Source organism: Poecilia mexicana, unplaced genomic scaffold (assembly GCF_051168715.1).
Source record: "Poecilia mexicana isolate PSO_F unplaced genomic scaffold, ASM5116871v1 scaffold_13, whole genome shotgun sequence".
Taxonomy (NCBI): domain Eukaryota; kingdom Metazoa; phylum Chordata; class Actinopteri; order Cyprinodontiformes; family Poeciliidae; genus Poecilia; species Poecilia mexicana.
The window spans coordinates 32,318,141-32,338,110 of NW_028263382.1; the positions used below are offsets into that span (position 1 = coordinate 32,318,141).

The following is a 19,970-nucleotide window of genomic DNA, read 5'->3' on the forward strand; positions in this document are numbered from 1 at the left end:
ATATATATATATATATCAGTAAGAAATATACCAACAAACATACAAAAATATGATATTTATGTATGTCATACTCGCTGATAATTCTGACTGCTATTTTGAACTATTACATCATGAAAAAGTTTCTCATAATTAAAATAAACAATTTATTTTCCTAAGTACAGCATTGACAAATTACAGTGGAACCCCAGTACTCTTAGGGATTAGGGAACACAAACAGTGCATAGCAAAAATCCCAGGATACATGTGACCCCTTTAAACTGATTGGTTTATTTAATGAAACAAAAAACAAAAACAAAAAACACCAATCATACCTTAACATGCCTTAATATGCACTGTGAAAACCATTGTGCCTGGTCCATATAACATTGTTAACATTTTGTGTTTTTGATTTGAAACTAAAAGGGAAATATCATCATCATCATCATCATCAACAACTTTGTTCATAAAGCGCTTTAACACCAGCCACAGCTGAAACAAGGTACTGAATATCAGCAACAAATAACAAAGATAAAAGAAAGCATAAATATATTTATGATTGCATGATGTGTGCATCCTAACGCTGGACTGAAATTTAAATTTTTTTAATGTATTTGGCGTTATCAATGCACTGTAAGTAACATTTCTGTAAATGCCCCAGAATTAGCCAAATTGCTATGTTTCTCCTGTTTTCCCTGGACGGTGAAAATGCATCGGTGAGTTTGTTGAAATTCAATCTACAATTTTAATGGACAAAATAAGGTGTGTGCGTAGGAGAGGCTTTATGTGGCGCAGTCATGATAATGAAAACAACTCTGTTTTTCTCTCTTTCTCTTCTAGCAGATGTTTGTATGTGAAGCTGTATTTTTAAGTTTACTTTAATCTGAGCTTCTGCTGAGTCTGTTTGACAAAGTTTATTTCTTCACTCTGACTTAGAAATGTGAAACTACTTGATTAGCTTCCCTAAAAGTTGTGACACTACGAAGCCTCTATAGCCTCTCTGAAGAATTTGCTTTATTCCTTCTCAGTTTTGCTAATTCAGATAATACCTAAATATCTAGTAATTCTATGTACAATACTCATACTATATATATGTTTATATATAAAAAAATAAAATCCCCTTCTCAGGTCTCAAGGCCTGGGAGCTTGAGGGTTCTGCGCAGTATCTTGGCTGTGCCTAGAACTGCACATTGTAATCAATCCTTCTGGATCAGGATTGTGCGCCCTTCAGTTAACCATTAGGGTCTGCTCTCTCGTGTATCTCTTTAGGCGGCTGGCCAAGGCTTGGAGCCTCTGTTTGGCAGTTTCGAGTGCTTCAGGTATGCTGTACTTCTTGGGTACTGGTCTTTTCTCTGACAGTTGGCTCACTACCATCTAACCGTCCTTTCCATGGTGGGTATTGAATCTCATTGTTGTTCTTATAGCCAAGTAGCTCAGCTCACTGATGCTGGTTTCTGTTATGGTGTTGGTAGGGATCGTTCTCAATGCTGCATTCACATCCTCAATGAGACTTTTTGATGGTACTTCACTCAGCCGTTGTAATTGGCGTCGGGGTTGTCTATTTCTCTCACGATTTTTTCTCATTCATTACTGTGGCTGCATACCCAATCTCTGGGTTTAGCAGTCATTGTAGACTGGGGATGTCAAACTTTGCATCCTTTGCATGTAACCTTCCAACAGATCCAGGTTTTCACCTTTCGCCCATTTCCATCTTGTTGCAGTAGCCCATTTGTCATCAAGGTGCTCTGGTTCCCCAGCACCTGACGCAGACCTTGTTTGGCTGGGCAACATCTGAGCCGGCATGTTAAGCATATCAATGTCTCTCATGGTATGAGGTAGGCAGTAGCTCAAAGGGACTTGCCTAAGGACCCAGGTTTTTTTTTTTTTGTATCCCGGCCTGGATTTCAGGTGAAAGCCAACAGGTGAAAGACTGATGGCTTGCCTATTGAGCTATCCAGTCAATATACATACAACAAAGATCTACACAGTTAAGACAGGGTGCAACACAAATATATACATATGCAATTATTAATGTTAATTTAGCATTCATTTAAAAAGAAATTTTTTCATTTCTTCTTAATTTTTTTTTAGTAATTCAGAGGTGAACTGCTGGATGAGTTTGCAAACTTGTGGACGGACATTCTACTTTTTATGATTTCCTGGCAGCAGGCAGATTGCATGATTCCTTGAATCATAAAACTATTCAAAGAAATTAGACATTGACCTTAAATAATAAAGAGACATCAATATCATTACATGTGGAAAATAGTGACTTAAAAAGCTTTCTGTCTCTATCAACCTTTATCCACAAAATTGGTTGGATAATTCTTCTCATAAACTCCGAATTTCCAGTTTTACTCCTGCAGCTTAAAGTTGAACATTTGACAGATATTATCTCCGTGATTTATTACCATGGCTTTTCCTGGCGTGCGCTGTCAGAGACAGTGGCTAGACAGACTGTACTCGCTCCAGGACGCATTGGTTCGATTAGGGACCATCCACCCACCAGCTATTCAATAAAAATAGTTTGCGGGTGGATTCTGACACCCAACCTCGATCACTATCTGCCCCCCACCCCATTCCATGGTCCTCATCCTGAAGCTTCTCACCTCATTGACGCTCTCGTGATGTAATGACCACATCCGGTCTCGTGCGAAAACCTAAGAAATATGAACAAACGGGCCTTTTTTTCCGTTTCTGCTAAGCTACTTGCTAGCATTTATCGTATAAAAAGACACACCTCCCCTTTTGTCTGATACTATATAAAACTAACCTCTTTACATTTTAGAATGTTTGATATGGTAGTTATAGATAAATAGATTAGCTAACTGAATTTTGCTAACCCTATCCTTCTCATTTAGAAGCTAACCTACATTTCCCCCGGAATTTTTGTTGAATTACCTTCAAAAAAGCTTAACAAGCTTCTTCAGAAGGTGACACTTCTTCTTTTTATTATTATTATTTTTAATTTTTATTTTTGTCTAATGTGGTGAACTTAATTTACCATTAAACACAGAATCTAAAGCCAAGATGTGGGTGTTAAAATTCAAATATTCTGTGATTTGAAGATATTTTTCTCTCTCTCTACAAACATGTATAATCTTAAAGGCTTAACTGATTCAATCAGAATGTCTATCAACGATCTCTATCTGAAATATAAGCTCAAGGTTTCACACATAATTTGGAGCTCTTAATACCTGAGATAACTTCAAGGTAAAAGTTTGGAAGAGGGAAAAAAAACAAAAGAAAGAATAAACTCCAGTTAGCCACCGTTGGCTCACTGTTCATGGCATGTGCTGACAGCGCACGCCATGAACAGTCATAATAAAACTGATAACAGCCTTTCTTTGATCCTAAAATAGACTCTGGAGTCATGTCTCTCTTTGAGAGATGAATTTGAACTTCAGCAGGTGAAGTTGCCCCATTACGCTGCAGACAGGGAATTTCTCAACACAGTTATGATTCGGCCATAGAAGGGGACACTCAGAGTGGCAGAAAGTTACACGAAATAAAGCGTGGTGAAATCTTAAAGGACAAGAAGGTGAACAAAACAAAAAAAACTATGGTGATTAATAATAATAATAATAATAATAATAATAATAATAATAATAGTAATAAACAATGCAATCAAATATGTGTCAAGCTGGAAGCAGAAGTGAAAGATTAAAATGCTGAAATATTTTTGTTGTTGCAAACAACAAAAATGTGTTCATTTTTAAAGATCATTAAATTCCAAGCTAGCAAAATATAATAATTTATTTTGAAAGAGCACAATTAAAAGTATTAACCCTTCAAAAAGCAATTAAATTCCATTTAAATTAATGGTTTTAATATTTAGGATTAACATTAAAAACAAATGTGGAAACATTCCAGAGTTGTGAATGCGTTTACAAAGCCCTTATAAAAAGATCAGCAGCGACACATTCCACCTTAAAATCAGACTTTTATTCTTTTAATTGGAGATTAACATCATTAATTTCACAGATGAAGATCATCTGAAGAGTGAGTGGTGTGTAATTGCAGCCATCACATGGTTCAACATCAGGCCTGCTGCTCCACAGGTCGCAACAACATTTCTCCAATCTGGAAAACAAGGTGGAGTTACTCAGACAAAGAAAAGCAAAAGACAATTCTTTAGAACTGAAACATGTAAAGAAAGAAAAACCAACTACCTGAACATGAGGCGGGGCACTCAGGACATAAACCACGGCGTTAGCAACGTCTGTCACCTCCAATGGCTGTAAAATAAGATAAAGGCTTTACTGCTTTTCTCTGTAAAAAGTATCAAGTGTATTAACATGTTTTTTTAAATATGCTTACCTTAAGCTGAGAATATGTTTCCTTAGCTTTACCAGGGGTTTCGCTATGGAGACGATAAGCAAATTCAGTCTCAACTAGGCCAGGAGAAATGGACTGAAGAGAAAAGAGGACAACACAGTTATGATTTTACATCAGTTAACATTAACTTTTAACGACTTAAAAAGACGTCTAAAAATAGTGGCCTGAATCTTTGAAGATCAATTCAAAAAATGTTTTAAAAACCTGAAAGAACAATAAGTTGTATTCAGCAGCAAGTCATGCATTTCAAAAGCCAATAAATCTGTCATTTCAGAAACAAACCGCCTTGAATTATGAACTTTTTCGCCAATAAACACACCTTCACAGGGCTCTGCTACACAAACAGGAATGAAAATATGAATGATCACCTTAGCCTTAAAGGTGCCCCATGTAACTTTCATAAAATTAAAAAAAAAAAAAAAAAAAAATATATATATATATAATTTTATTTTGATTTTTTTGCATATTTGTTAAAACTGTCACCATGTTATGACTGTATGGTAAGAAATAAATATAATCTGTGAAAAGGTCGATCTCCTCCACGAGCTGCTATTGAGCGTCTGGAGAAATGCATCGCTCCGATTAAAAACAACCAATCAGAGCCAGGAGGACGGTCTTAGCACTGTCAATCCATCTCATGTACTCGCTGCTAAATGTGCCAATGGCGGAGAAATAATTTACCGTTACAGGAAAACCGTTCATTCGTCCTCATCGGTGGCTATGCTAACTAGCCTCAGCATTAATGAGAGGCTATGTTAGCTGCAGTGTAAAAGCTAGCATGTATACAATAATAGTCTTTTCCAGGGTCCCAAATATTTTTTTAAGCAAAATTGAACACTGAAGCCTCACTGTAACTCTGATGTGAGTCTTGTCCTCTCTGAGCTCCTGTCTTACGCCTTCGGTCAGGGCGGTCACGGCGTACTTGGTGGCAGTGAGGAAATGGAAAATACTGCTGTTAACTACAATGTGCCCACAGATGCTGAAATGGAGAAAGACATCTAAGGGTTACCCAGGCGACATTTACTGATATTGAACTAAGTTGAGTTTTCATAAGCACCTAAGCGTACCTGTTCAGGTTGATGATGTGACCATCATCAATGTTCCGTTCTTTCATCGACTGGTACGCTTCACGAGTGCAGATGCTCAAAGCTATGAGGGGCCGTTTAGGACAAAATTTACGTTTTGTCTCTCACACACTACCAAAAACTCTCGCATACTCCAAAAAAGTAGCCACGCACACTCAAAAAAATTACGTTTCGTCTCTCACACACTACCAAAAACTCTCGCATACTCCAAAAAAATAGCCACACACACTCAAAAAATACTAAAATGTCACACACACACAAACATTAACTTTCTCGCTCACATACACTACTATCAGCTCGCTCACATACACTGTACTAACAGCTCGCACATTCACAAACGTTAACTTTCTCGCACACACACTACTACCAGCTCGCTCACATACACTACTACCAGCTCGCGCACATACACACAAACGTTAACTTTCTCGCTCACATACACTACTAACAGCTCGCACACACACACAGACGTTTATCTCTCACATACACAAGACTAAAGTTGAACACACACACACAGTACTAAGACTGGTTTTTTGAATGTGTGAGAGCGAGACTTTTTTTGAATGTGTGAGAGCGAGACTTTTTTTGAATGTGTGAGAGCGAGACTCTTTTTGAATGTGTGAGAGTTGTCACGGAAGAGGCGGGGCATAATTTTTGGATCAAACTGCGCATGCGTAGATCCTAAACTATAAGTTTCGATTGTTGACTCACTGTATGTTCTATTACTTAGTATATTTGTGCTTTTAAATATATATAAATATATTGAAACTATCTTTCAATAGCTACCTTATATTAAACTATGTTAAGGACAAATGTCAAACATAGTGCAAATATTTTGAAAACAAAGTAAAAGATCTTGCAGGTATATTAATCTCCTTCCTCCTTCATCAGAAATGAAAAATTATAAATGCACACTACGTGTTGGGAACCTGTGTTTGTTGACTGACTTTTATTTGTCAGGCTTACGAGACAAAAGCTGAAAAAAGATCGATTTTCTTCGCTTTCAAAATAATACAAAACAGCGAAAAAAGACCTCCACACCAGACCTCGTTTATTTATGTATGTATTTTTATGTTGATAGCTGCCGATTAAACTGAAAGTTACACATTGACATGATCATATGAGTAGTTTTTACCGAGAAATCGATCAGAAGCGCCGTGAAAATGGTCAGATTCACCGGATCCGCATCTCTGGCTGCAATGCGCGCTCCCGTCACAGGGGGAACAGATTTTCACGGGGGAACAGAATTTCTCACAAGACCTCTTAATAATTCCTGTAATGCTGGCACCCAGTGGACAGATTGTACTACAGCAATTTTGCTATTTTTAATCAATCAGATTCATTTATTTCTATAGCACATTTAATCTACAAGAAAGTTAAACGTTCTATATATATTTAAAAGCACAAATATATTAAGTAATAGAACATACAGTGAGTCAACAATCGAAACTTATAGTTTAGGATCTACGCATGCGCAGTTTGATCCAAAAATTATGCCCCGCCTCTTCCGTGACAACTCTCACACATTCAAAAAGAGTCTCGCTCTCACACATTCAAAAAGAGTCTCGCTCTCACACATTCAAAAAAAGTCTCGCTCTCACACATTCAAAAAACGAGTCTTAGTACTGTGTGTGTGTGTTCAACTTTAGTCTTGTGTATGTGAGAGATAAACGTCTGTGTGTGTGTGCGAGCTGTTAGTAGTGTATGTGAGCGAGAAAGTTAACGTTTGTGTGTATGTGCGCAAGCTGGTAGTAGTGTATGTGCGCGAGCTGGTAGTAGTGTATGTGAGCGAGAAAGTTAACGTTTGTGTGTATGTGAGCGAGAAAGTTAACGTTTGTGAATGTGCGAGCTGTTAGTACAGTGTATGTGAGCGAGCTAGTAGTAGTGTATGTGAGCGAGAAAGTTAACGTTTGTGAATGTGCGAGCTGTTAGTACAGTGTATGTGAGCGAGCTGGTAGTAGTGTATGTGCGCGAGCTGGTAGTAGTGTATGTGCGCGAGGTGGTAGTAGTGTATGTGCGCGAGCTGGTAGTAGTGTATGTGAGCGAGAAAGTTAACGTTTGTGTGTATGTGAGCGAGAAAGTTAACGTTTGTGAATGTGCGAGCTGTTAGTACAGTGTATGTGAGCGAGCTGGTAGTAGTGTATGTGAGCGAGAAAGTTAACGTTTGTGAATGTGCGAGCTGTTAGTACAGTGTATGTGAGCGAGCTGGTAGTAGTGTATGTGAGCGAGAAAGTTAACGTTTGTGAATGTGCGAGCTGTTAGTACAGTGTATGTGAGCGAGCTGATAGTAGTGTGTGTGCGAGAAAGTTAACGTTTGTGAATGTGCGAGCTGTTAGTACAGTGTATGTGAGCGAGCTGATAGTAGTGTATGTGAGCGAGAAAGTTAACGTTTGTGTGTGTGTGACATTTTAGTGTTTTTTGAGTGTGCGTGGCTATTTTTTGGAGTATGCGAGAGTTTTTGGTAGTGTGTGAGAGACAAAACGTAATTTTTTTGAGTGTGCGAGAGTTTTTGGTAGTGTGTGAGAGACAAAACGTAATTTATTTGAGTGTGCGTGGCTACTTTTTTGGATTATGCGAGACCTTTTGGTAGTGTGTGAGAGACGAAACGTAATTTTTTTGAGTGTGCGTGGCTACTTTTTTGGAGTATGCGAGAGTTTTTGGTAGTGTGTGAGAGACAAAACGTAAATTTTGTCCTAAACGGTCCCTCATACAAAGCCATAACGTTCACCTGCAAAACAACAGGTGTCTAATGTAAATATACAAAGAATAAATGTGTGTTTTTATGTATTTTAGCATCAAATTTTGTGCAACATTGTATAGGGGTATTTAGTGTCAAGGCCTCACTAACTTATCTTAACCACCTCTGGTTAACCTCAGGTAGCTGAACTAGCCCATCTTTATCTCTGCTCATTTCACTCGTTTCTCCCTTCTCCTTCTCATTCTCAGACATAAAATATTTTAATTGTCCCTGAAAGCCTCAAAACAATGTCTCATCAGATTTTCTGAGCCACAGTGAGTTCTTACGTCCAGCATGTTCTTCCAGGCGCTGGTTTTGCCACTCAGCAGAGGCTCATTGTGAGCCAGTCCGGCGTTGTTGATGCAAACGTCCACGCCTTTGTGCTGCGCTTTGATGATTGCGAACATGGACTGGATGTCCTCCGCGTTGGTCAGGTCGCACTTCATCGGGATCAGGACGCCACTGTGGCCTGCGTTCTTACACTCTACAGCCAAGGCCTGAAATAAAGTAGTAGTTGTGGTTTTACTTTGTGCAAACATTTGGCTGGAACTTCTGGCAAAACAGACAATAGGAACAGACAATATAGATTCCTTGTGCAAAATATATTTTCTGTTTAGTGGTGGAAGTTTAGATTCAAGACAATTCCATAAAAGACGTGGAAAGCTATATACATCTAGTGTGTAATCCTACATTTGCTTCCTAGTTTCTAATGTTAATTTAGTCAATTCTGCCTTTTTCTTAGGTGAAGACAATATTTCAGTTAGTTAGTGGGGTAACACTTTATTTGAAGGGGGTTGAATAAGACTGACATGACACTGTCATAAACACATATCATTAACATGAATAAGCCTTCATGAATATTTATGACTGTTGTCATAAAGCGTCATTCGGTAAATTATGACACTTTTAATACAAAGTTGACATTATTCAAAATGTCTTTGTTATGACAACTTGACATTAACCAAGAAATCATTACTGATATAAATTTGTTATAAAAGTATTACTGATTGCACTTTAAAAATGAGGTAACTTTATGTTATTAAAGGTAAAGTTTAAACAGTAATGATTTCTTTTTTATTTCTCCCCCAATCAGTCTACTTTACTCAAACATTTCAGCTAAGAGGTTCCCAGGGCCAGCATCGTACTCTGTTTATAGCTGGGGGGTTTTCACCCCTGTATAACACAATGTTTATACAGAATATTTATTTATACCGTGATTACACTTTGTCTTAAATCAGGGAATTTTTGCACTTTGTGAACCAAATAAAAATACATCTAACTGTTAATTCTTTCAAAATAATCTGTGTAAATGTCTGGTGAAAAGAGAATTTGAGGTTCTACAACTCACTATATACTTAGTGGTAATTGTACCTCAGGTCACCATCTGGCGTTGCTGGCAGGATTGTAAGGCAGTGGGGTGTGCTTGTAGTAGTTCAAATCTAGCTGGTTCATTGAATTGGACAGGGTTAAGATGGATTAAATTTGTCTTTGGTTCCCTTTTTTTCGTGAAAGGAATTCTCTGCTAAGGAACCGTGGCAGATGAGAACTGAAGGATACGAGTCGGCATCTTCAAGAGGAGAATCAGAAACTTAAAGAAAAGCATATCAGATTGAAATTCTGTACCATCTACTTCTGGTAGAACTAGATTCCACTTCTGCTAGAACTAGATTCCTCTATCTTCAGCAAAAGTGCCAGTTATAGAGCTGCTGTCTCAGACCACTTTGCAGGATTTTTATTTTTTATTTTTTCTAGAAAACAGAAAGAGGGTGAATCATTGCAGGAGTTTTCCCATCCACTTTTTTATTTAACAGAAAAGATTATTGGAAATGTTGTTGCTAATGTTGCCATGCTTTCAAGAGACCAGTTTGCTGAACATGTTCATAATCCTACCATATGTAGAAAGTTGTAAAGGCTGATTGGAGACAATCCAGATTTTTACACTTCTGTACATAAGGAAGAAAAGCAAGCAGGTGGGAACAGGAGGGACAGACAGCCGAAGCGAGAAAAAGGAGCTATTCTGTGCCATCGTATTGTGCAGTACAATTCCCAAAGTAGCAGGCCAAATTTAGAAGTTGTTCCAAGAGCTTCTGATTTGTCAGAAGTAAAGGAAATGTGTTAAATCAGCAGGAACAGATTAACATGCTCTCTCAAAATCTGTTGATCGTACAACCCACCTCTAGGTCCCCACAACCGAACAGAACGACCCCTACTATTTGTGGGAGTTGCCAAAAACCCGGTCACATTGCCAGAAACTGTTGTCAGCCAAGGGCTGAATCATGTCTCGTAGCATCCCATTCTCATACAAGGAGAGGCTGCAGCTGCATATCAGCAGGCGGGAATCTAGTTCCTTCTGCTTTGTGGAGCCACATTTCAGAAGAAGTAGGTCATGGCTGAAGTGGTCCTGAATACAAGTGTTTGGATTCACTGCTGGTTGACACAGTACATTTTCAAAAGTACTGTATCTCACAGTACTTTTGTACTGTGAGACACAGTACTTTGTCTACCCATGAAATCCCTCTGCTAAATAAAGTACCGGTACATCAGAGGTTTACTCTTCCCTAAGAGTATGAGGGTGTAAAGGCCGAGCTGGTGGATAGTCAGGTGATCCGTGAGAGTAGAAATCCCTAAGCCTCCCCAGTTGTAGTAGTAAAGAAGAAAGACGGCAGTATCCGCCTGTGTTTTGTCAACTACTGAAAGCTCAACAGTAAGATCCGAGGTGAACACAGGAATCCTTGGATGAGCTGCCAGAAAAAAAGACAGAAAAAAGAGCAAAGTGCAACAAACCTGAATTTTGTCCAGGCTTCTCGCGCAGCCCACCACCGTCATGCCGTACCGGACCAGTTCTTTGGCGATGGTCGCTCCAATCCCGACCGAAGCTCCGGTCACCAGAGCCACTCTGCCCTTCCAGCGGTCCATCACAGCTTCACGGTAGGTCTTCACTACAGGTAACGAGGACAAGTGAAAGAGACAGAGGGAGCCGGGAGAACACCTGGTTCTTTATAGTCCGGAGATCTGCTTCCCATTCTGCGCGGTGCGTTCAAGGCCACTCCTCGCTCCAATGATGGATGGATGGATGAATGGATGGATGGAGAGCCTTTTGATAAAGTACGTCAGAGTTGAAAGGGAAGACAGCAGGGCCGAATTGCGTAACCCACCACAGCATAGTCATTGTAGACTCAGTTATGCTTATTAACAGCCTGGATCTCACGCTCTAACAAGCAGGATTGTGCAAGTTCCGACTTTAGCAGAACAAGCACAAAGTTCAATCAAACTGAATCCGGCTTGGAGTCATTAGTCATAACAGTAAAGAAGATATTAGGTAGGAAGTGCTGAATAACTTAAGAAAACATCAGTCATGTAACATGTAAAAATTACATTATCAGACGGACCAAATTATGAATATCAAAATTAAAATAATTCTTGTAAATAACATAATCACAAAATAACTAAATTAAGCAAAAGATTCCCCCTGGCCCCAAATCAGTTAATTTCAGTATTAAACATAATAAACTTTCACAAAAACTGCAAGTATGTCTCTGTGGCTGTTGTTATTTTAGTTTTTTTAAAAAACGTGTTCATCATTCATTGAAGTTATTTGGAGTATCCATAGATTTTACTCAAGTAAAGAAGTGCTGCTACATGACACAATTACTCAAATAAAAGTAAAAAGTACAACACAATAACAATAACCACAAGCTTGAAGCAGAAGTAAGAGATTAAAAGATTCACTGAAATACTTTTTCAGGGAACAGTGTGTTCACTTTTATAGCCTAATGCATTTCTAAACATCTATAGCACTGCATTAAGTTTGCCCCCCTTTGTTTTCATTTCCTCATAAACATTTGTTGTTTATACAGTGGCATGCAAAAGTATTTATACCCCTTGAACTTTTCAATGTTTTGTCACATTACAACCACAAGCTTAAAAATATTTCATTGGAATTCAATGTGAAAGACAAACACAAAATGTTATACAATTGTGAGGCAGAAATTAGCTTTGTGTATCCACTGAAATTTTTACCCATTCTTCTTTGCAAAACCCTTGAATCTCAGTCTGATTAGATGGAAAACTGCTCAGATCTCTCCACAGATTCTTGATTGGGTTTAAGTGTGGACTTTGACTGGACCATTATAACATGTGATTCCAACATTATTCTATTGTAGCTCTGGCTTAAGTTTAGGGTGGTTGTCCTCCTGGAAGGTGAGGTTCTGCCCCAGTCTCATGTCTTTCCGTTTCTGGATGATGGATTGAACAGTGGTGTGTTCAAAGTTTAGGAAATCTTTCTACAGCCTCGGCCTGCTGTAATTTTCTCCACACTGCTGCGTTCCTTGGACCTCATGATGTTGTTTGGTCCCTTACATCCTCTGAATAATCATCTGAATTTGTACTGACATTAGATTACACACAGGTGGGCTTTACTTAGTCATTAGCACTCATCAGGAAACTTCTAAAGACAAATGGTTGCACTCGGGAGCTGAATACTTTTGCACTTTTTCCAGTTTTCAGTTTTTTCTTTGTAAAAAAGTGTTTTGAATCATGTATAATTTTCTATTTCATGATTATATACCATCTTATGTTGGTTTTTCATATTAAATTCCAATAAAATATATTCATGTTTGCGGTTGTAATGTGACACAAAATGATATGAATACCTTTTCAAGCCACTGTATGTTTGAAATCAAGATTTCATTCATTTCAAAAAAGTTATTATAATCTTTTCAAGTTTACTGTTTTAATAAGACAAAATGTTGGAAAGATCCCAGGGCTGTGAAGGTTTATCCAAAGCACTTAAAAAAAACACACACTCAGCAGCGACACGTTCCACCTTAAAATCAGACTTTTATTCTTTAAACTGGAGATTAAAATTGTTAATTTCATAGAAGAAGTAAGGAGATCATCTGAAGAGTGAGTTGTGTGTAAATGCAGCCGTCACATGGTTCTACATCACATCTGCTGTTCCACAGGTCGTAACACAACATCTCCCACCTGGAAAAACAAGGTGGAGTCACTCAGACAAAGAAAAGTAAAAGACAATCCTTCAGAACTGAAAAATGCAAAGAAAGAAAAACCAACTACCTGAACATGAGGCGGGGCACTCAGGACATAAACCACGGCGTTAGCAACGTCTATCGCCTCCAACGGCTGTAAAATAAGATAAAGGCTTTACTGCTTTTCTCTGTAAAAAGTATCAAGTGTATTAATGTATGCTTTTTTAAATATGCTTACCTTAAGCTGAGAATATGTTGCAGTGGCTTTGTCAGGGGTTTCGCTGTAGAAACGATGAGCAAATTCAGTCTCTACTATGCCAGGAGAAATGGACTGAAGAGACAAGAGGACAGTCAGTTAACGTTAGGACGTAAAAAGATGTCTGTCCTATCAGAGACTGCAGAACTGGTCGGACCTGAATCTTTGAGGATCAATTCCAAAAACTACTGCATGAACTGAAAGAATAATAAGTCGAACTCAGCAGCAAGTCGTGCATTTCAAGCAGCAAGAAATCTGTCAGAGACAAAGCAGCTCGAGTCGTGAACCTTTTTGTCAACAAACACACCTTCACAGGGCCGCGCCACATAAATAGGAATGAAAAGATGACTGACGGCCTCGGCTTTAAACCTGGTCACCACTACGATGTTCTGAGGGAGTTCGTTATGGGCGTGGTGGATCTATCAACATGGGCAGATCATAATCTGACTCATTGGAGGCTAACTGTGTGCAAAAGGTGCGTTTTCAATAGTGGTGGGACACGATTCAGATTTTCTATCGAGTTAAATACAATTCGTAGCACTTTAATCAAAACCATATTGAGACAAAATAAGCTAAATTTTCAATTTAAAATACTTTTGAGCGAAAAAAATAAAGATATTTATTATGTAATTATATAATGTGTTATTTAGGTTATTCAACCATCAGATTGGATCTGTCCAGAGTGTACACTGCCTCTCGTCCGGAACATTAGCTGGAGACACACACCGGCAACCCTCCTGACCCCACTAAGAGACAAGGGTGTACAGAAAATGGATGGATGAACCATCAGATTGGTACAAAATGCTGTTATACAAATTCAGTGTTTTAAGTACCTCTGATCATACAAGTAAGTTCTTTCAAAATTCTTTTAGAAATGCAGACTGTGGATGATGAAATTGCCGTTAGGGATGTCTGTGCTGCTGCTACATGATTAGCATTCAGATGCTATGTTAGGCTGGAACAGCTTCGTTGATTGGTTAACTCCTTTAAGCACGACTTGAATACAGCAAACTTTTCTACGTTCCATCAGATTTTTTTTTTTTTTTTACAGAGAAATTAACCTTGAGTCGGTCAAGAGAAGCAGCTTTGTTGTTTGTGGATGTCGCTTGTGCGTCAGATTTACGAGCGTACCAGAAACACGCGAATCCAAAAGGTTCCGACTGGAACAACTGTACGCTAAGCTAATCACGTTATAATTTTCAGCGCGGTACAATTGACGGAATAAAGTCCCAGCCCCAGTTTCTAAATGAATGGCACTGAAACGTCACCGTGGCTCTGATGTGAGTCTTGGCCTCTCTGAGCTCCTGCCTCAGGCCTTCGGTCAGGGCGGACACGGCGTACTTGGTGGCCGTGTAGAAATGGATATCGCCGCTGTTAATCACAATGTGTCCACAGATGCTGGAAGAGAGAGGAAGGATATTTGAGGGTTATGAGAGTCAAACACATTACAAAGAACTACTGATATATCCCCACCACAAAAGTGACAAAAACATCCCAATAAAATGAGAGAACAGGATCAGACGTTCTGTGCCAGAAGACTCTCATTTAACTCAGCAGTCTTTTCATAAGCAACCACACGCTTGGATTTTGTTTGCTTTGCTTGTTCATCAAAACACAGAATTTACTGTTGCTGCCATTAACTCTGAGTGGCCGGTTATCATTTTCCATTGACAGTAGTGCTTTTGAGTTTAGCTCCGTTGTTCTTCTGGCAGAACAAACGATGCCATTAACTTTGTACAGACTATTTGTATGTCTCTTCTATAAAATGTATGCCTTACTTAGTGCTTCCCTGTTTAACCCTGTACCTTTTCTGTTTTTTTTTTTTGTTTTTTTTTCCAAATTTTTAAAATCAATTCTTCATTTTAATTAACCTAGATTTTTAAACATATCAGTATGACATTCAAACAAAAATATCCCCCTCCACGCCCTCAATGATATCTACAGTACATATATTATATGAACTCAAATATTAATAGCAATTCCAGTCTGAGCACCATAATAACACCAGCATGCATCATAAGTTATCCACATCTCTGATTCCACTAAGCAATAATAATAATAGTCCAGCCGTGGAACTGCTTATATGATTCTTTTAAAGTTCTTCAACTTTTTCCTTTCAGTTTAAGGATGTCTCTTTTAAACAAAAGACATTGCTGGAGTTATCACTGCTATTAACTTTAATTACTTCCTTTGATTCTATTTCCCCTTGAAATGAATATTAATCCAGTCCTGCTATTAACTATTATCTATTTAACTATAACTGTACTCTTTTTTGTTTTTCTTTCTCATATAAAGTATACTTATCTCACTCATTCTGTGCTTATTGATGCTTTTTTTTGCCTAGATAAAGCAAATGACAGGGTAGCTGATGCCAATAACTAGACTTAAAATGAAAAAGAAGAGAAATATGTTAAAAGACTGAATTAATTACAATAAGGTTCCAGTTACATATTATTACTTCTGTGATATTTAATGAACCAGAGGCTAAGTTAGCGTGAACAGTTCGCTCTCCGCTGCAAAAAAGACCCGGTCAGTTATTATTACTGTCTGTAAGGCAAAGAAAACAAATGAGTAAAATGAAAGCGTACCTGTTCAGGTTGATGATGTGCCCATCATCAATGTTACGTTCTTTCATGGACTGGTACGCCTCACGAGTGCAGATGCTCAGAGCCATAACGTTCACCTGCAAAACAACAAGCGAATGACGTGCAGAGAATGAACACGTGGAAAATTGCTCTGTGGAAGACATTTTAGTGTCTCTTAGTTAATTGAAACAGACATTATTTTTCTCTTATTGTATGAAGTTAAATTAGACCACCTTCTTTTAGCTTTGGCAGAGTTATAAAAATTATTTCTATTTACCAAATGCCAAAAAACTAAGAAGATTCTTAAAATTAAAAAAAAAAAAAAAAAAAAAAAAAATATATATATATATATATATATATATATATATATATATATATATATATATATATATATATATATACACGTTTATTGTTATTGGCATCATAGCAGGTAAGGAAGGGAAAGGTCAAGTGGAGGAGTTTAAGTATCTGGGGATCTTGTTCACGAATGAGGGAAGAAGGGAGCGGGAGATCGACAGGCGGATTGGCGCAGCGTCTGCTGTAAAGCGGGCGCTGTACCGGTCCGTCGTGGTGAAGAGAGAGCTGAGTCAAAGAGCGAAGCTCTCGATTTACCGGTCGATCTAAGTTCCTACCCTCATCTATGGTCATGAGCTTTGGGTCATGACCAAAAGAACGAGGTCACGGATACAAGCGGCTGAAATGGGTTTCCTCTGCAGGGTGGCTGGGCTCTCCCTTAGAGATAGGGTGAGAAGCTCGGTCATCCGGGAGGGACTCAGAGTAGAGCAGCTGCTCCTCCACGTCGAGAGGAGCCAGTTGAGGCTCGGGCATCTGGTAAGGATGCCTCCTGGACGCCTCCCTGGTGAGGTGTTCCGGGCATGTCCCACCGGGAGGAGGCCCCGAGGAAGACCCAGGACAATGGCGGGACTATGTCTCTCGGCTGGCCTGGGAACGCCTTGGGATTCCCCCGGAGGAGCTGGAAGAAGTGGCTGGAGAGAGGGAAGTCTGGGCCTCCCTTCTGAAGCTGCTGCCCCGGCGACGCGACCCCGGATAAGCGGAAGAAAATGGATGGATGGATGGATGGATGGATGGATGGATGGATGGATGGAGGTTCTTATATTTATATTATTTCAGCAACAAAGTGCTTTACATGAATTAGAAGGAAATGCAACAAAACAACAAACCAAAGGAAAGAGCAAAAGAAAAACAAAGTATAAAACTACAAATTAGTTCCCCATGTTTAAGAATAAATAGTCCATAATTTAGGGGTTTCTCTGGATTCCTGTTCTGATAAAGATGATGGTACTTTGTAAGTTTGTTCTAGATTTGTAAACTAAAAGGAATTTCTCTGGCTTTTGCTCAATTATTAGCAGTTTAATGCTAAATTATGAGTGAGGAGTTTCTCCAGATGAACTAACAAGAGTTTCTCTTGATTCTAACTTTGTTTTAATTCCTGCTCTGGGTTGAGCGAACAATCCTCCGGTCTCACTAACTTATCTTAACCATCTCTGGTTAATCTCAGGTAGCTGAACTAGCCCATCTTTATCTCTGCTCATTTCACTCGTTTCTCCCTTCTCCTTCTCAGACATAAAATATTTTAACTGTCCCTGAAAGCCTCAAAACAATGTCTCATCAGATTTTCTGAGCCACAGTGAGTTCTTACGTCCAGCATGTTCTTCCAGGCGCTGGTTTTGCCGCTCAGCAGAGACTCGGGGTGAGCCAGTCCGGCGTTGTTGATGCAAACGTCCACGCCTTTGTGCTGCGCTTTGATGGCTGCGAACATGGACTGGATGTCCTCCGCGTTGGTCAGGTCGCACTTCATCGGGATCAGGACGCCACTGTGGCCCGCGCTCTTACACTCCGCAGCCAAGGCCTGAAACGAAGAAGACGTTTGTGCAAACATTTGATTGAAGCTTCTGACAATATGGTGACTGAAAATCTTGTGCTAAAGAAACTAATTTTCAGTTTTATTTAAGGATGGAAGTTTAAATAAAAAGACGTGGAAAGCTGCATACATCTGATGTGTACATCTGCTTCCTTAGTTTCCACTGCAGTCAGTTCTGGATTTTTCAAAGACTAATATAATATTTGAATTAGATAATGTTGAGCTAATGTTTGGTGAACAGGATCTGATTATACAGATCAATAAATTCCAACTTTTACAGCAGCCTCACACAAAGACATAAATGTAAAACAAACCCCAGTCATTAAATACATAAATATATACACAACTATGCATTGAATGCAATTAATAAAAAAGTATTTATTTTATATGCAGAGGTTTTCTTTGCTGTTTAGTTTTAGCTGACTCAGAACTGGCATCATTTTACTATTTTACCACAATGTCATATAGTCGATCTGAATATGTTAGAACATATTCAAAAATGAGCAGATGGATTTAAATGTTTGGTTTTTGGGCAGTTTTTCTTTGTTTTTTTTTTTAGATCTGCATAACAAAACTGATTTCTATTTTTAAAAAAATGCTAAACAACCCCCACATTTCCACCGAAAACTCCAGAAAAGAGAATAAAACATGAAAAATTGTAATTTAAATAATTTCTTACTGTAATGATTTAATGCTTTTTAATTTGAAGATTAAAAAAAAACTTCTTGGCAGATTTTCTTTTCTTTTTCTTTTTCTTTTTTTATTGTAACATACATGATCCTTCCAGAATAAGCAATTGAACAATTTTATGGTTTTATGAGTGAATAATTAAATATTTACTACACAATTTAATCTGAGGAGGACTTTAACCTGTACAGGAAATTACTCTCTGTATCCCGGTGACACGAGGTTCTCTTTTGTCTTCACAATTTACACTGTTTTAACACAGAGACTGAACATATTTCATATTTAATTTCAAACTTCTGGAAGGTGCTTTTGTCTTTTTGAATCATTTGAAAATTTTTCAACGACATCCAACTCAATAAAGACCCAAATTGTAGCCTGCTGCAGACATTTGCTTTATTGTGTAACTCATGAGGCTCTGCGGAACTCCCAGTTTTCTACAAACCAGTCCCGGTGGATTTTAACTGTAAACCGATCTGCTTATTCTATTGCATAACAGGACCATTGTATATTTACAAGGTTTTGTTAGCTTATATTACATTTGAAACGCCCCTCTGTTCTCCAGCTTATGCAATCACGACACGTCGAAAGAAATCTTAAACATAAATCCGACTCTGTACATATACATATATAAATATTTTTGTTACTAATTTCATGAATAATTTAAGCTCTCTACTACTTTTATTTATTTTTATTATTGTTATTATGTGAAAGTATTCTCATTTGCTTTGATAAAGCTGCGTAAAATTCGAACTTTATATCAAATTGCTCACAATTTTTATTTTATTTTATTTTATTTTATTTATTTTATTTTATTTTTAATCAAAGTGTAACAAACCTGAATTTTGTCCAGGCTTCTCGCGCAGCCCACCACCGTCATGCCGTACCGGACCAGTTCTTTGGCGATGGTCGCTCCAATCCCGACCGAAGCTCCGGTCACCAGAGCCACTCTGCCCTTCCAGCGGTCCATCACAGCTTCACGCCAGGTCTTCACTACAGGTAACGAGGACAAGTGAAAGAGACAGAGGGAGCCGGGAGAACACCGGGTTCTTTATAGTCCGGAGTTCTGCTGCACGGAGACGCCCCATTCTGCGCGGTGCGTTCAAGGCCACTCCTCGCTCTAATGATAAATGGATAGATGGATGGATGGATGGAGAACCTTTGATAAAGTATGTGAGAGTTGAAGGAAAAGAATTGTGTAACCCACCACAGCATAGTCATTGTAGACTCAGCATGTTTTGGTATTAACAGCCTGGATCTCACGCTCTTCTACATCCAGAAGCAGGATTGTGCAAGGTCCGAGTTTAGCAGAACAAGCACAAAGTTCAATCAAACTAAATCAGGCTTGGAGTCATTAGTCATAACAGTAAGGAAGGTATTAGGTAAGAAGTGCTGAATAACTTAAGAAAACATCAGTCATGTAATATGTAAAAATTACACCA

The 19,970-nt window shown here is 38.5% G+C and overlaps 2 protein-coding genes across 2 annotated transcripts; both read right to left on the reverse strand.

The window, feature by feature from the left end:
* Window positions 1–3,899: 3,899 nt before the first annotated feature.
* LOC106907488 (dehydrogenase/reductase SDR family member 11-like) lies at window positions 3,900–11,215 on the reverse strand. The gene is made up of 8 exons (XM_088012081.1): window positions 10,918–11,215; window positions 8,421–8,630; window positions 8,107–8,124; window positions 5,382–5,458; window positions 5,164–5,293; window positions 4,297–4,389; window positions 4,149–4,214; window positions 3,900–4,059 (listed from the first exon to the last, which is right to left on the reverse strand). Exons 1-8 carry the CDS (start codon window positions 11,047–11,049, stop codon window positions 4,018–4,020), a joined length of 768 nt encoding a protein of 255 aa, XP_087868207.1. The 5' UTR covers window positions 11,050–11,215; the 3' UTR covers window positions 3,900–4,017.
* A 1,737-nt stretch (window positions 11,216–12,952) lies between these two features.
* Window positions 12,953–19,572, reverse strand: LOC148155910 (dehydrogenase/reductase SDR family member 11-like). The gene is made up of 7 exons (XM_088012082.1): window positions 19,367–19,572; window positions 17,623–17,832; window positions 15,966–16,060; window positions 14,646–14,775; window positions 13,360–13,452; window positions 13,210–13,275; window positions 12,953–13,119 (listed from the first exon to the last, which is right to left on the reverse strand). Exons 1-7 carry the CDS (start codon window positions 19,496–19,498, stop codon window positions 13,078–13,080), a joined length of 768 nt encoding a protein of 255 aa, XP_087868208.1. The 5' UTR covers window positions 19,499–19,572; the 3' UTR covers window positions 12,953–13,077.
* Window positions 19,573–19,970: the final 398 nt, after the last annotated feature.

Bases quoted from the DNA above. Each gene is read 5' to 3' on its own strand.
- LOC148155910 (XM_088012082.1), bottom strand. From the start codon at position 19,498: ATGGACCGCTGGAAGGGCAGAGTGGCTCTGGTGACCGGAGCTTCGGTC. The intron at 16,061-17,622 runs GTAAGAACTCAC...GTTGTTTTGCAG, and splicing joins CCTGGAAGAACATGCTGGAC to GTGAACGTTATGGCTCTGAG. The intron at 13,276-13,359 runs GTAAGCATATTT...CTTATTTTACAG, and splicing joins CAACATATTCTCAGCTTAAG to CCGTTGGAGGCGATAGACGT.
- LOC106907488 (XM_088012081.1), bottom strand. From the start codon at position 11,049: ATGGACCGCTGGAAGGGCAGAGTGGCTCTGGTGACCGGAGCTTCGGTC. The intron at 8,631-10,917 runs GTTTGTTGCACT...ACTTTATTTCAG, and splicing joins GAAGCCTGGACAAAATTCAG to GCCTTGGCTGTAGAGTGTAA. The intron at 4,060-4,148 runs GTAGTTGGTTTT...CTTGTTTTCCAG, and splicing joins GTGCCCCGCCTCATGTTCAG to ATTGGAGAAATGTTGTTGCG.